Here is a 15341-nt window from a genome sequence, read left to right on the forward strand (position 1 = left end):
TGATTTAATTCGACTACATTCCATTATCCTCGTTTTGCGTTTGTTGATGTCTATCTTATATCCTTCTTTCAAGACACTGCCCATTCCGTTCACTGCTCTTCCAGATTCTTTACTGTCTCTGACAGAATTACAATGTCATCGGCAACCCTCAAAGTTTTCATTTTTTCTCCATGGATTTTAATTCTTATTCCGAATTTTTCTTTTGTTTCCTTTACTGCTTGCTCAATATACAGATTGAATAACATCGGGAGAGGCTACAACCGTGTCTCGCTCCCTTCTCAACCATTGATTCCCTTCCATGTCCCTCGACTGTTCTAACTGCCATCTGGTTCCTGTACAAATTGTAAATAGCCTTTCGCTCCCTGTTTTTGACCCCTGACACCTACAGAACTTGAAAGAGTATTCCAGTCAGCATTGTCAAAAGCTTTCTCTAAGTCAAGAAATGCTAGAAACGTAGGCATGCCTTTCCTTAATCTATCTTCCAAGATAAGAAGCTGAATATATACTGTAATAGTTGAGCACTGAGAAGAAAGTTGTAATGAAATAATAATTCTAATCTTAAAAGACAAAATTTTTCTCATTTATGAAGTGAATATTATGCTAAATATTTTAATTTCGATGGAAAGGTCAATTTCAATTTTCATATTCAGAAGAAACATCAACGGATAGAGCCATTTAAATCATTTAGTACAAGGAAGGAAAGAGGACCTAGTAAGAGTAGGGAACACTAGTTACAATTAATTTTGCAGCGGAAAGTTTCGAGTCTGCCTGTCTGTTCTTTTTGCCCTTATAAGGAATACTTAATAATTTTTCTAGTGGCCATGCGAGGGTCATTAGTAGACAAAGTAGTGGCTGCTTTTTTAAATACTTCCGGAAAGCTTTTGACTCAGTACAAGATCAAAGCTTATTCATGAAGAAATGATATTATGGGATATCAAACGAAGTTTGTTAATGGGCTGAGGATTTCTTGATAGGGAGGACGGAACATTTTATCCTGGTTGGAGAGACACTGACAGGGCAGAAGTGGAAAGATTAGGAATTTGCTTTAAATGTTCAGAATTGTAAAATTTTGCATTTCACATGACAAAAACAAAATAGTAGTATGCCATGACTACAGTATCAATGAGTCACTGCTGGGATTGGTGAACGCATAGCTTGGTGTAACAGTTTGGAGGAACGTAAAATGGAATGATTGCATTGGCTCAGTCGCAGGTAAAGCAGGTAACAGTCTTTGGTTCATTAGCAGGCCATTGGGAGTATAGAGTAGTCTACAAAAGAGACTGCTAGCAAAAAACTGTGCCCCTCATCCTAGGACGGTATTCAGAACCAAGCCAATTAGTACTAAAAGGGAATATTGGACTTACACAAAGTCCCATGGGATATTGTTGTGGGAAAACTGAAAAAGCAGTTTTAAGAAAGACACTAGCTCTTCCATGGATGGCTACTTATAAAGTTTCTACAACCAGTAATAAGAGAGGAGTCTACCACATCTTTATTTCATTTCTTCCGCCCTTCTCTCCCATACAGGCTGCGATACATGGCTAGACAAATTACAAAGCACACAGAGGCATTTAAGGAGTCATACCTCCCCCGCTCCATACGGGAATGGAACAGGAATAAACCGTTTTATGAACCACTCTCTGCCATACGAGGTGTGGCTAGAAAAAAACCGGACTAGTACTGGTGAAACAATAAAACGAATGCAATAAGGCTGAAAGTCGCGTGGCCCGTCACGTGACTCTCGCTCCGCCTACTGCTCGAGTTTCATCTGCCTCCTGCACTCAGTCTGCCCGTGGCGTCTGTTTTAAGTAGCTGACGTTTTGTCTGTGCGTCGGAAAATGTTGAGTGTACAGAAAGAACAGCGTGTTAACATCAAATTTTGTTTCAAACTAGGAAAATCTGCAAGTGAAACGTTTGTAATGTTACAACAAGTGTACGGCGATGATTGTTTATCGCGAACACAAGTGTTTGAGTGGTTTAAACGATCTAAAGATGGCCGCGAAGACACCAGTGATGACACTCGCACTGGCAGACCATTGTCAGCAATAACTGATGCAAACATTGAAAAAATCGGTAAACTTGTTCGACAAGATCGCTGTTTAACAATCAGAGCAGTGTCTGAGTTAACAGGAGTTGACAAGGAAAGTGTCGAACAAGTTTACCGATTTTTTCAATGTTTGGATCAGTTTTTGCTGACAATGGTCTGCCAGTGCGAATGTCATCACTGGTGTCTTCGCGGCCATCTTTAGATCGTTTAAACCACTCAAACACTTGTGTTCGCGATAAACAATCATCGCCGTACACTTGTTGTAACATTACAAACGTTTCACTTGCAGATTTTCCTAGTTTGAAACAAAATTTGATGTTAACACGCTGTTCTTTCTGTACACTCAACATTTTCCGACGCACAGACAAAACGTCAACTACTTAAAACAGACGCCACGGGCAGACTGAGTGCAGGAGGCAGATGAAACTCGAGCAGTAGGCGGAGCGAGAGTCACGTGACAGGCCACGCGACTTTCAGCCTTATTGCATTCGTTTTATTGTTTCACCAGTACTAGTCCGGTTTTTTTCTAGCCACACCTCGTATAATTCGCAGTGATTTGCATTGTACATTGTCTTATGAAAAAGGTGAAGCACCTAGAAAGCATGGTGCAATGTCAATGTAACATAGCACACATATTCGCTGTCGGTGAATATGTAAATGATTAGAGATGAATTCTTTGTGACAATCAGAACCGACACCAGATTGCATTAGGTTGTTCGTGTTTAATGAGGTTACTAGGCATGGTAGGTTGTATAAGCGATGTGAATACCGACAGATGTTGAGTGATCACTGAGAAGGGCGCGGAGATGCCCCATACTCGTGTGAAACAACGTTATCAGTATTTGACAGTTTGAAAAAAGGCCTCATTGTGGGCCTTTATTTGGCCAGCTGGTCGAATCATGCAATATCCAGATTTTTGGGGCATTCGGATGTGAGAATGGCCCAATGTTGGGCTGCATTGGAACCCGAGAGTGGTCATAGTCGTCGCAAAATTTCTGGTGGGGCACGTGTGACCAGCACCAAACAAATCGTAACTCTTTCACACCGATGGCTGCCATCCGAGATCAAGTAATGGACTCCCTACAACATTTTGTGTTATCGTGCACTATTGGTTGGTTTGTAGCAGCTACCGGACTTGGGAACTACCATCTCGTGCAGAGGCTGCCCTTAACACGACAACACAAATGGCTGTGTATGGGTGGTGTCGTGACTGGGAAGCATGGACTGCTGATGAATGGCGTCGCACTGTGTACTCCAGACGACCAAGATGACAACATGGTGCGAGGTGCCACTATTCCAATATTTTGGAGAGTCAGAGTAGTGATACAGCTGGCATCATGGTAAGGGGAGCCGTGGTGTATGACTTCAGGTCGCCACCGGTAGTGATTGAGCGGAGTCTGACAGCTCAACAGTAGGTCATGGACAGCCTTCATCTCCATGTGTTAGCTCTCCTGCAACAGTGTCGTGGTTCAATTTTTCAGCACGACGATGGTTGTTCTCACATGACACATACTACTATTGACTGTCCACATGATGTTGAGGTACTCCAATGGCTAGTAAGCTCCGCAGATCTGTTCCTGATAGGTCATGCGTGGGACCAGTTCTGACGTCAGCTGCGTCCCAGTGTCAGTATCCAGGATGCGGAGGACCATTTAGAGCAGTTGTGGGCCAGTTTGACTCAAGAGAGGATACAACAGCTTTATGAAACGCTTCGCAACTGAACCAGTGCATTCATCCAGGTCAGAGGGACTGCAGTGTCGTCAGATAATTAGAATTATACCCACAACTTATTTGTAAATTTGAGTAGATTCTGTAATCACTGCAGTAACATCGCATATTCTCTCAGGCAGTGAAGTTTCTGCCCTGCCAGATGCTTAATCTTTTTTTTTGCCAGGCAGTGTATTTTCGCAGAGTGGGTGAGGCGCGCTTACCTGCCGTAGCGCGTGTCGGCGTCGGGCGGCTGGTCGCGGCGCTCGAGCGAGATGGCGTAGCCGAAGTCCTTGTCGTGGAAGGGCGCCGTGGACTCGGTGCGCGGCTCGTCTTCGTCGCTGGGCTCGTGGGCGGGCAGCGGGACGCGCGTGCGCTCCCCCGGCGGGCCGCCCTCCTCCTCGTCGTCGCCCAGGTCGGGCAGGTTCTCCTCGTCGTCGGCGAACTTGATGTCCGTGAAGCGGTGCAGCCAGCGCTGCCCCACCGGGCCTTTCTTCCGCGCCGGCGGCACCTGTTGCACAAGCGACGACTCAGCCGCGCACCGGAACCGCCGGCATTGTTCGCTGCAGCGCGTTCACACGCCGTGTGGCAAGCGCGCCTAATCTGGCAGACGTGGTCTCTCGTATGTCACTCTGCTCGCGGGAAAAACGCGGGAGACTGCTCGTGGTGCTGTCAGAATGATTTGCGAATAATGCCGTTTCTATTACTTGACGCTTTTAAAAAAATTACTTCATTATTTCATGACATATTTTAGGTGATGTCATCATCAGATGCTTGATTAATTAATTAAGGAATATATATATATATATATATATATATATATATATATATATATATATATATATATATATATATATAGGGTGGTCCATTGATCGTGACCGGGCCAAATATCTCAAGAAATAAGCGTCAAACGAAAAAACTACAAAGAATGAAACTTGTCTAGCTTGAAGGGGGAAACCAGATGGCGCTATGGTTGGCCCGCTAAATGGCGCTGAAATAGGTCAAACGAATATCAACTACGTTTTTTTTTTTTAAAGGAACCCACATTTTTATTACATATTCGTGTAGTACGTAAAGAAATATGAATGTTTTTGTTGGACCACTTTTTTCGCTTTGTGATAGATGGCGCTGTAATAGTCACATCTGGTTTCCCCCTTCAAATTAGACAAGTTTCATTCTTCGTAGATTTTTTGTTTGACGCTTATTTCGTGAGATATTTGGCCCGGTTACTGCTAATGGACCACCCTGTATAACGCCCCTATCTGTGGGCTTTATACAGCTCACAATCCCTTCAAAAACAATGCGCAAGATTTTCCTATTCTCTTGCTCGCTATGCAAAGACGATTAGCCCTACAGAAAAGATGAACAGAACCTTTTTTAGGAAATGTAAGATAGTTAATTTTTGTGCTGAGATACGTTTGCGCCAGAGGCTGCAGTTTTCGAGTTATTCAAGAAAAACGTGCAAAACTGACCTTCAAGCATATTTGTCAACTGGAAAACAGTGGCCTTCAGCGAAAATATATCCCAGTACAAAATCTGATGACATTAAATTTTCTGCAAAAGATCCTGTTCATTTTTTTTATGTAGGACTAATAATTTGCGCTTAGTGAGTGAGAGAATGTGAAAATTTCGTGCGTGGGTTTTGAAAGTATTGCGGGTTGCATAAAATCCATAAGTAGGAGCAGCTGAGTCACCTGTTATGTATATGAGAGCTTCTTTTTAATTTTTTTTTGTTTGTTTGTCAAGGCCTGGTCTGTAGTGAAATTAAAACGACAGTGAAAATCCAATAAAGCTTTGCACAGATGTGTTGCGCAGTGCCTCAAGTATGACCGTGGATCGCGTCAGGTCGTATTTTTCTGTTCTGAGCGCACAGTGAGCACATAAAGATGCACAGAACAATATAGATACGAGGTAAGGAGTGTGTGGTCTACATGATATGAAAAAAAAAGTTATTCGAAAAGAAAAAAGGAAAAAATCAATTGGGAAAGTCGTGAAACAGGTCTAATTTTAAGAACTGTGTAAACAGAAGTGAAAGTCATAGGAGAAAATGTAAACTACTTAGCTTGGCAATTAAAGTGGCGTAAAAGACAACGATAAAAGTCGATCAGAGCAGTTTGCCAACAACCTTTTCATGGGTTGCTTGGAGGAGGCTTTCCTGCAATCTGTGTCTTCAGCCACTCGTTTGGTTTAGATACATTGATGATGACTTTACCATGTGGACTCCTGGTGAGGCTGACCTGCTAAAAGTCCTAGAATATCTGAATACCTTCTCCCTATTAAATTTCACATGGTACTATTATGAGTCCCATGCCACTTTTCTTGATGTTGATCTTGTCCTCGCCGAAAGCCACCTACTCTCTTCCATCCACATTAAGCATACCAACAAACAACAGTACCTACATTTTGACAGTTGCCATCCATGTCAAACACTCCCTCCCATACAACCTTGGCATCCAAGGCAAATGTATTTGTTGGATGCAGACCCTTCACAGCAATCAGAGAAAGATGCAAATGCCAACCGATGATCTTGTTCAGCGAGTGTATCAGGTGATTAGAGAAATTCGTCTACGAAGGGTAATTCAGAACCTGCAAAGAGGAATGTTGTCACCAGGCATTGTCCTACTTCGTGACAAAGCTTGGCCGCACACTGCAGCAGCAACAAAGACGCTTCCGCAGAATTTTTGATGGAAAGTGTTTGAGCACCCATCGCACAGACCGGACTTGGCTGCCTCTGATTTCCATCTCTTTGCTCATACGAACAGGTGGCTGCGAGGACAGAGATCGGCACAGACAACGGGCTGTACTCGACCAACGAGAATTGGGGGAAAGTATAGGTGGCCGCCTTCTATGATGAGGGTGTTGGACAGTTGGTGCCACGCTACGACAAATGTCTAAGTCGGAGCAGTAACTGTGTAGAGAAGTATCTGGAAGGTGTAGCTAAATGTCGCAAACAAAACGTTTTTGATTTGCATTGTGGTTTCCATTTCGCGACCAATTCCACCTTCGGGGAGAAAAATAGCTTACGTATATACAGTGTATTTCAAAGCCTTCGTATCAAACGTCTAGAGGCGATAGGTCACATCACGAGTAAAAAATTTTCTTAGAGACAAAAATCTTCGCTGGTGCTTTCTGGCAACGCTGTTGTTGTTGTTGTCTTCAGTCCGGAGACTGGTTTGATGCAGCTCTCCATGCTACTCTATCCTGTGCAAGCTTCTTCATCTCCCAGTACTTACTGCAACCTACATCCTTCTGAATCTGCTTAGTGTATTCATCTCTTGGTCTCCCTCTACGATTTTTACCCTCCACGCTGCCCTCCAATGCTAAATTTGTGACCCCTTGATGCCTCAGAACATGTCCTACCAACCGGTCCCTTCTTCTTGTCAAGTTGTGCCACAAACTCCTCTTCTCCCCAATTCTATTCAACACCTCCTCATTAGTTATGTGATCTACCCATCTAATCTTCAGTATTCTTCTGTAGCACCACATTTCTAAAGCTTCTATTCGCTTCTAGTCTAAAGTTTCCATGCTACACGCCATACAAATACTTTCAGAAACGACTTCCTGGCACTTAAATATATACTCGATGTTAACAAATTTTTCTTCTTCCGAAACGCTTTCCTTGCCATTGCCAGTCTACATTTTATATCTTCTCTACTTCGACCATCATCAGTTATTTTTCTCCCCAAATAGCAAAACTACTTTACTACTTTAAGTGTCTCATTTCCTAATGTAATACCCTCAGCATCACCCGATTTAATTCGACTACATTGCATTATCTTCATTTTGCTTTTGTTGATGTTCATCTTATATCCTCCCTTCGAGACACTGTCCTTCAAGACACTGTCCGTTCAACTGCTCTTCCAAGTCCTTTGCTGTCTCTGACAGATTTACAATGTCATCGGCGAACCTCAAAGTTTTTATTTCTTCTCCATGGACTTTAATACCCACTCCGAATTTTTCTTTTGTTTCCTTTACTGCTTGCTCAATATACAGATTGAATAACATCCGTGACAGGCTACAACCCTGTCTCACTCCCTGCCCAACCACTGCTTCCCTTTCATGCCCCTCGACTCTTATACCTATCATCTGGTTTCTGTACAAATTGTAAATAGCCTTTCGCTCCCTGTATTTTACCCCTGCCACCTTTAGAATTTGAAAGAGAGTATTCCAGTCAACATTGTCAAAAGCTTTCTCTAAGTTTACAAATGCTAGAAATGTAGGTTTGTCTTTCCTTAATCTATTTTCTAAGATAAGTCGTAGGGTCAGGATTGCCTCACGTGTTCCAACATTTCTGAGGAATCCAAACTGATGTTCGCCGAGGTCGGCTTCTATCAGTTTTCCATTCGTCTGTAAAGAATTCGCGTTAGTATTTTGCAGCTGTGACTTATTAAACTGATAGTTCGGTAATTTTCACATCTGTCAACACCTGCTTTCTTTGGGATTGGAATTATTATATTCTTCTTGAAGTCTGAGGGTATTTCGCCTGTCTCATACATCTTGCTCACCAGACGGTAGAGTTTTGTCAGGACTGGCTCTCCCAAGGCTGTCAGTAGTTCTAATGGAATGTTGTCTACTCCCGGGGCCTTGTTTCAACTCAGGTCTTTCAGTGCTCTGTCAAACTCTTCACGCATTATCGTATATCTCCCATTTCATCTTCATCTACATCCTCTTCCATTTCCATAATATTGTCCTCAAGTACATCGCCCTTGTATAGACCCTCTATATACTCCTTCCACCTTTCTGCTTTCCCTTCTTTGGTTAGAACTGGGTTCCCATCTGAGCTCTTGATATTCATACAAGTGGCTCTCTTTTCTCCAAAGGTCTCTTTAATTTTCCTGTAGGCAGTATCTATCTTACCCCTAGTGAGATAAGCCTCTACATCCTTACATTTGTCCTCTAGCCATCCCTGCTTAGCCATTTTGCACTTCCTGTGATCTCATTTTTGAGACGTTTGTATTCCTTTTTGCCTGCTTCATTTACTGCGTTTTTATATTTTCTCCTTTCATCAATTAAATTCAATATTTCTTCTGTTACCCAAGGATTTCTACTAGCCCTCGTCTTTTTACCTACTTGATCCTCTGCTGCCTTCACTACTTCATCCCTCAGAGCTACCCATTCTTCTTCTACTGTATTTCTTTCCCCCATTCCTGTCAATTGTTCTCTTATGCTCTCCCTGAAACTCTGTACAACCTCTGGTTCTTTCAGTTTATCCAGGTCCCATCTCCTTAAATTCCCACCTTTTTGCAGTTTCTTTAATATTGGGTATGCCTCAAAGACGGAGCAGGATGCAGGCACACTGCAGCAAGCGTATGCAGTATGTGTTGCCTTGATGCCAATCATGGGCTCTCAGTTCGCGCTTCGCTTCTAAAATACATCGCTTAATGTTTTCGTATTGAAAATCACTCTATCAGTTTACTGAGGTAAGTAATATGCATATGCAGCTCATATGGTTAGCAGACTCAGCTATTTCGATGAAATCTCGTCCTTGTAAAGCTGACGAATTAAATAAAAAGGAGCCACACGCCTAACGTGCACTTAACTGTTTGTAAAACAGATGTTTGTGTAAATTACATCACAGTTTTGTGAGTTTTAAGGGCATAAAACCCGGAAAAAATAGTTTTATTTGTCTGGTGTTCTTACTACATAACTACTGTGCTTGTAAGGGTTAAGTTTAGATCGAATTGTAAGCGTCATAAGCTTTTACATAAGTTTACAAGAGTTTTTTTCCTTCATTATAAATTTATAATGTTAACGAAATAGTCATCTAAGCATATGGTGTAATAGCCCAGTCAGTGAAAACCAAAAAACGTAAAATATGGGAAATTATTCGTGTAGTTGCAATTTTTTGTACATTGGTAGGAGGGAGTACTATGAACAACGCTGCAAAAGTCCTGACCGATTCGGAGGTGAGTGGGGGTGGGATGCCTTTGAGCGCCACTTCTGTACTACTCATTTTTTTCTCTAGAACTACCCTGTGATAGTATGCGCCAAAAGAACGATACAACATTGAAAACCTTGCACGTCGCGAATGCGCTGTATCTCAGATGGTTTTTGTAGGCCACTTTGAGGTTTCCTGTCTTGATAAACCACAAGAGTCCTGTATCAAATTGTTCGTCTCGACTTCCTCTATACCACTGTGGTACGTTGGAAACAGTTATCGTTTAGACACACAGACACATCGTGCATATATATATATATATAGATAAGAACTTTAACATGGAACATGCTGTTACATACTCTATGGCCTACAGATCCTAGATGTACGCCTACAGGTTCTCAGCTACGCTACAGAATACAGGGCTACGCTAGCAATCAGTTTATTTATAAAAATATACGATACAGTCTCCCACAAACTTTACATATTCACAACATCCTTTACCTTTAATCCAAATATATACAGATTCGTTAACATTAATCTTACGTCTACTTCTAGTATACAAGGATAGTGAGGAAGGAGAGGTATATACAGATTTTCCAAAGTCTTTATTAGCAATTTCTCCAATGTGGTAGGTGCGGAAGGCAATGACATCACGATCGACGAAACTCTCCAAACCACCGACTGCAGGAACACCAGATCCACCTCTGACGATAGCTACTGTTAGCCATCCATTGCCATGAGTAAATGTATTATTCACGTCAATACTAAAATTCAGTCTGCAACCACGAAACATACAGGGTCCTTCCAGGAGTTCACTGGCAGAAATGTTCTTCAACTTGTTACTCTTCTTGTCAGCAGCAGATGTTTTCATTTCAATGTTCTGCTGCCACGATGCCTTACAGAAGATACCGTCGACGTTCTCGTCAAACAGTTTACAAAACTATCGAGAACATTGAAATGACAACATCTGCTGCTGACAAGAAGAGTAACAAGTTGAAGAACATTTCTGCCAGTGAACTCCTGGAAGGACCCTGTATGTTTCGTGGTTGCAGACTGAATTTTAGTATTGACGTGAATGATACATTTACTCATGGCAATGGATGGCTAACAGTAGCTATCGTCAGAGGTGGATCTGGTGTTCCCGCAGTTGGTGGTTTGGAGAGTTTCGTCGATCGTGATGTCATTGCCTTCCGCACCTACCACATTGGAGAAATTGCTAATAAAGACTTTGGAAAATCTGTATATACCTCTCCTTCCTCACTATCCTTGTATACTAGAAGTAGACGTAAGATGGCTAACAGTAGCTATCGTCAGAGGTGGATCTGGTGTTCCCGCAGTTGGTGGTTTGGAGAGTTTCGTCGATCGTGATGTCATTGCCTTCCGCACCTACCACATTGGAGAAATTGCTAATAAAGACTTTGGAAAATCTGTATATACCTCTCCTTCCTCACTATCCTTGTATATATATGAATTGCTCAACACGTGGGGCGTGAGGTCTCCACAGTACATCGATGTTGTCGCCAGTGGTCGGCGGAAGGTGCACGTGCCCGTCGACCTGGGACCGGACCGCAGCGACGCACGGATGCACGCCAAGACCGTAGGATCCTACGCAGTGCCGTAGGGGAACGCACCGCCACTTCCCAGCAAATTAGGGACACTGTTGCTCCTGGGGTATCGGCGAGGACCATTCGCAAGCGTCTCCATGAAGCTGGGCTACGGTCCCGCACACCGTTAGGCCGTCTTCCGCTCACGCCCCTACATCGTGCAGCCCGCCTCCAGTGGTGTCGCGACAGGCGTGAATGGAGGGACGAATGGAGACGTGTCGTCTTCAGCGATGAGAGTCGCTTCAGCCTTGGTGCCAATGATGGTCGTATGCGTGTTTGGCGCCGTGCGGGTGAGCGCCACAATCAGGACTGCATACGACCGAGGCACACAGGGCCAACACCCGGCATCATGGTGTGGGGAGCGATCTCCTACACTGGCCGTACACCACTGGTGATCGTCGAGGGGACACTGAATAGTGCACGGTACATCCAAACCGCCATCGAACCCATCGTTCTACCATTCCTAGACCGGCAAGGGAACTTGCTGTTCCAACAGGACAATGCACGTCCGCATGTATCCCGTGCCACCCAACGTGCTCTAGAAGGTGTAAGTCAACTACCCTGGCCAGCAAGATCTCCGGATCTGCCCCCATTGAGCATGTTTGGGACTGGATGAAGCGTCGTCTCACGCGGTCTGCACGTCCGGCACGAACGCTGGTCCAACTGAGGCGCCAGGTGGAAATGGCATGGCAAGCCGTTCCACAGGACTACATCCAGCATCTCTGCGATCGTCTCCATGGGAGAATAGCAGCCTGCATTGCTGCGAAAGGTGGATATACACTGTACTAGTGCCGACATTGTGCATGCTCTGTTGCCCGTGTCTATGTGCCTGTGGTTCTGTCAGTGTGATCATGTGATGTATCTGACCCCAGGAATGTGTCAATAAAGTTTCCCCTTCCTGGGACAATGAATTCACGGTGTTCTTATTTCAATTTCCAGGAGTATATATATATATATATATATATATATATATATATATATATATATATATATATATATATATATATAAACAAAGATGATGTGACTTACCAAATGAAAGTCCTGGCAGGTCGACAGACACACAAACAAACACAAACATACACACAAAATTCAAGCTTTCGCAACAAACTGTTGCCTCATCAGGAAAGAGGGAAGGAGAGGGAAAGACGAAAGGATGTGGGTTTTAAGGGAGAGGGTAAGGAGTCATTCCAATCCCGGGAGCGGAAAGACTTACCTTAGGGGGAAAAAAGGACGGGTATACACGGGTATACACTCGCACACACACACATATCCATCCACATATATACAGACACAAGCAGACACACACACACACACACACACACATATATATATATATATATATATATATATATATGTGTGTGTGTGTGTGTGTGTGTGTGTGTGTGTGTGCGCGTGTGTGTGTGTGTGTGTGTGTCTGCTTGTGTCTGTATATATGTGGATGGATATGTGTGTGTGTGCGAGTGTATACCCGTGTATACCCGTGTATACCCGTCTTTTTTTCTCCCTAAGGTAAGTCTTTCCGCTCCCGGGATTGGAATGACTCCTTACCCTCTCCCTTAAAACCCACATCCTTTCGTCTTTCCCTCTCCTTCCCTCTTTCCTGATGAGGCAACAGTTTGTTGCGAAAGCTTGAATTTTGTGTGTATGTTTGTGTTTGTTTGTGTGTCTGTCGACCTGCCAGGACTTTCATTTGGTAAGTCACATCATATATATATATATATATATATATATATATATATATATATGTGTGTGTGTGTTTGTGTGTGTGTACTATGAATATGATGGGTAAAATAAAATAGACTCAGAAAAGTATATAGCCTAAGTCTTTCACAGCTATGCTGCGTTACGATTTTGCCGGTGTTTTTTGCAGAAAGACATCTTGCATTAAGAGCCCGAAGAAATACACTGCGCAACAGAATTCAAGGATCACTTTTTCGAAACCGCGCAATTACTTCCCTTTGCAACGTATAAGTTTAAAAACTGGCTCAAAGGTGCCAACAAGCCTCCTCCTTAGTGATGCAAAAGCGTGGGGCCGTGCGACTTCACTCTCGGGGTCGGCGAAGCCTCAAACAACGAGAAGTCGACACATCTGAAAAAAGGCTAGAGCTCAGAAGTTCATGTGAGATGTAAAGTGGGTTAATGAAGTCGCATTGTACCAAATTTCACATCAATTCAGCCCATCGCCACAGTGGACGCGTCACAAGTGGGGAAGATTGTTGCACCCCGTCTTACCCATATTTCGCCTTTTGTTTTGACGTCTCCGCGATAGTGGTTAGAACCGCAACGCCCAGCATTGAAATCACACGGTTTTCTTATATGTGGTGGAGAAAAACGTTTCAGACACCCCACTGCTCATACTCCACACTAAAAGGCCTTTATGGATAGCATTAAGGGATTCAATGACTCCACCTCTTCCCCTGAGACGTTGATTCTCACACATTTTGCCATCGATAACGACAGTTCACAGTTAGATGAGCGGCAGAACGACGTTCTTTACAATCTTCGACAATACTGCTCTCCTACGACGCTTCAACCCTTCTCTAAAGCCATCGTAGGTCAGAAACACCACTGAAAGTGATAGCATCCTTTTGGAGTGCAGTGCGACTGCAGTTTTTGCTCTAATGTACAGTGTAGAATCACAAGCGACTGTTTCGCGCCCTCATAAGGCGTGATCATGGACGGGTGCTACATTGACAAAAGCGTGAATGAAACGGCGAAGGACCCCTCTAAGACTCCCCCCTCCCCCCCTTCGGTAATACCCTAAGGACACACATTCACATTTCTTGGGCCCGTGACGAGAGTACGAGAGTCCTAGGTGCCTGGTAGTAGTAGACAACTACTAGGCACCTCTCTGCTCCGGCATGCCTACTTGCAGGCGGCGACGTCGATTCCTCGAGGCCTTAGAATAAGTCCAATCAGTTGACACCTTCTTCAGTTAGTTGCGTGATAAAACTCTTTCTTCTCCAGTTCGGTTCAGTAACTCCTCATTAGTTATTCGACTACCCATCCAATCTCTAACGTTCTACTGCAGCTCCGCATTTCAAAAGCTTCTCTACTCTTCGTATCTGAACTGATTATTGTCCCCGTCTCCGTTCTGTACAGAAAATATTTCCTAACATTTGAATTTACTTATATATTCGATGTTAACAAATTTCTATTTTTCAGAAAAGCTTTTCTAGCGATTGAAAATGAACACACTTCATACGCCGCGGTCGCAGTGCAGCCACTTTTATTGCTCGAAGATGACGGGTTTTAACAGTCTTATGCTGCCATCATCTAATATAAAGGGAAAACAATGATAATAAATGGGGGTGGGGGGAGTGGGGTGGAGAGGGGCTACAGTTCATGTGACGGATATATAAATATACAATAGTCCACGTAACTTATGGAACTTGATATAAAATTGCCATATTACGTTACATGAAATCAAACATAAAAGGAACTCCCCACTTATACATGCCTTGATAAAAATCCAGTTGGTAAAATACACGAAAATGATGAAAAAGCACGCTGATAATATCCACGTATCGTCCATGCAAGCTAGAGGCGTTCATCATTCTCAAAGCTTGACGCGCAGCACCAAGCTGCCGGCGGAGTGTTGACGTAGAGGTGGCAGACCCGCTACGAAGTTATCTATTTCGCAGCTGGATGGCGTGTGTAGTACATGCTAAATGATCACATGCGGTGATCACAAGAAATGGACAGCGGCGCACAAGAAAGGAAACTGGATTTGTCTGAATGTCCGATATACCAACTAGGAATGCCACCTGGCCACACATGTGAAATTACCATGGGCCTACGCCCATATAAAAATTGTAGTAATTACATCCTGCGTGCTTACTGACAGTGCGAAGACAACAGTAACACCCGTAAGCTCATCCACATGAGTGCTGAAAGAAATCCATTAAACTTCGGTTACACGATATACAGGGTGTTACAAAAAGGTACGGCCAAACTTTCAGGAAACATTCCTCACACACAAAAAAAGAAAAGACGTTACGTGGACATGTGCCCGGAAACGCTTAATTTCCATGGTAGAGCTCATTTTAGTTTCGTCAGTATGTACTGTACTTCCTCGATTCACCGCCATGATTTCATACGGGAT

At 43.5% G+C, this 15341-nt stretch overlaps 1 protein-coding gene across 6 annotated transcripts in view; it reads right to left on the reverse strand.

Moving 5' to 3' along the window:
• LOC126251881 (plectin) overlaps nucleotides 1-15341 on the reverse strand; it is a 492445-nt gene that overhangs the window by 118189 nt on the left and 358915 nt on the right. For all 6 annotated transcript variants that reach the window (XM_049952605.1, XM_049952614.1, XM_049952588.1 and 3 more), the window contains one exon: nucleotides 3979-4265. In XM_049952605.1, the coding sequence (XP_049808562.1) occupies nucleotides 3979-4265 (287 nt within the window). The remainder of the gene's footprint in view (nucleotides 1-3978; nucleotides 4266-15341) is intronic.

This window comes from Schistocerca nitens, chromosome 1 (genome assembly GCF_023898315.1).
Source record: "Schistocerca nitens isolate TAMUIC-IGC-003100 chromosome 1, iqSchNite1.1, whole genome shotgun sequence".
Taxonomy (NCBI): Eukaryota; Metazoa; Arthropoda; class Insecta; order Orthoptera; family Acrididae; genus Schistocerca; species Schistocerca nitens.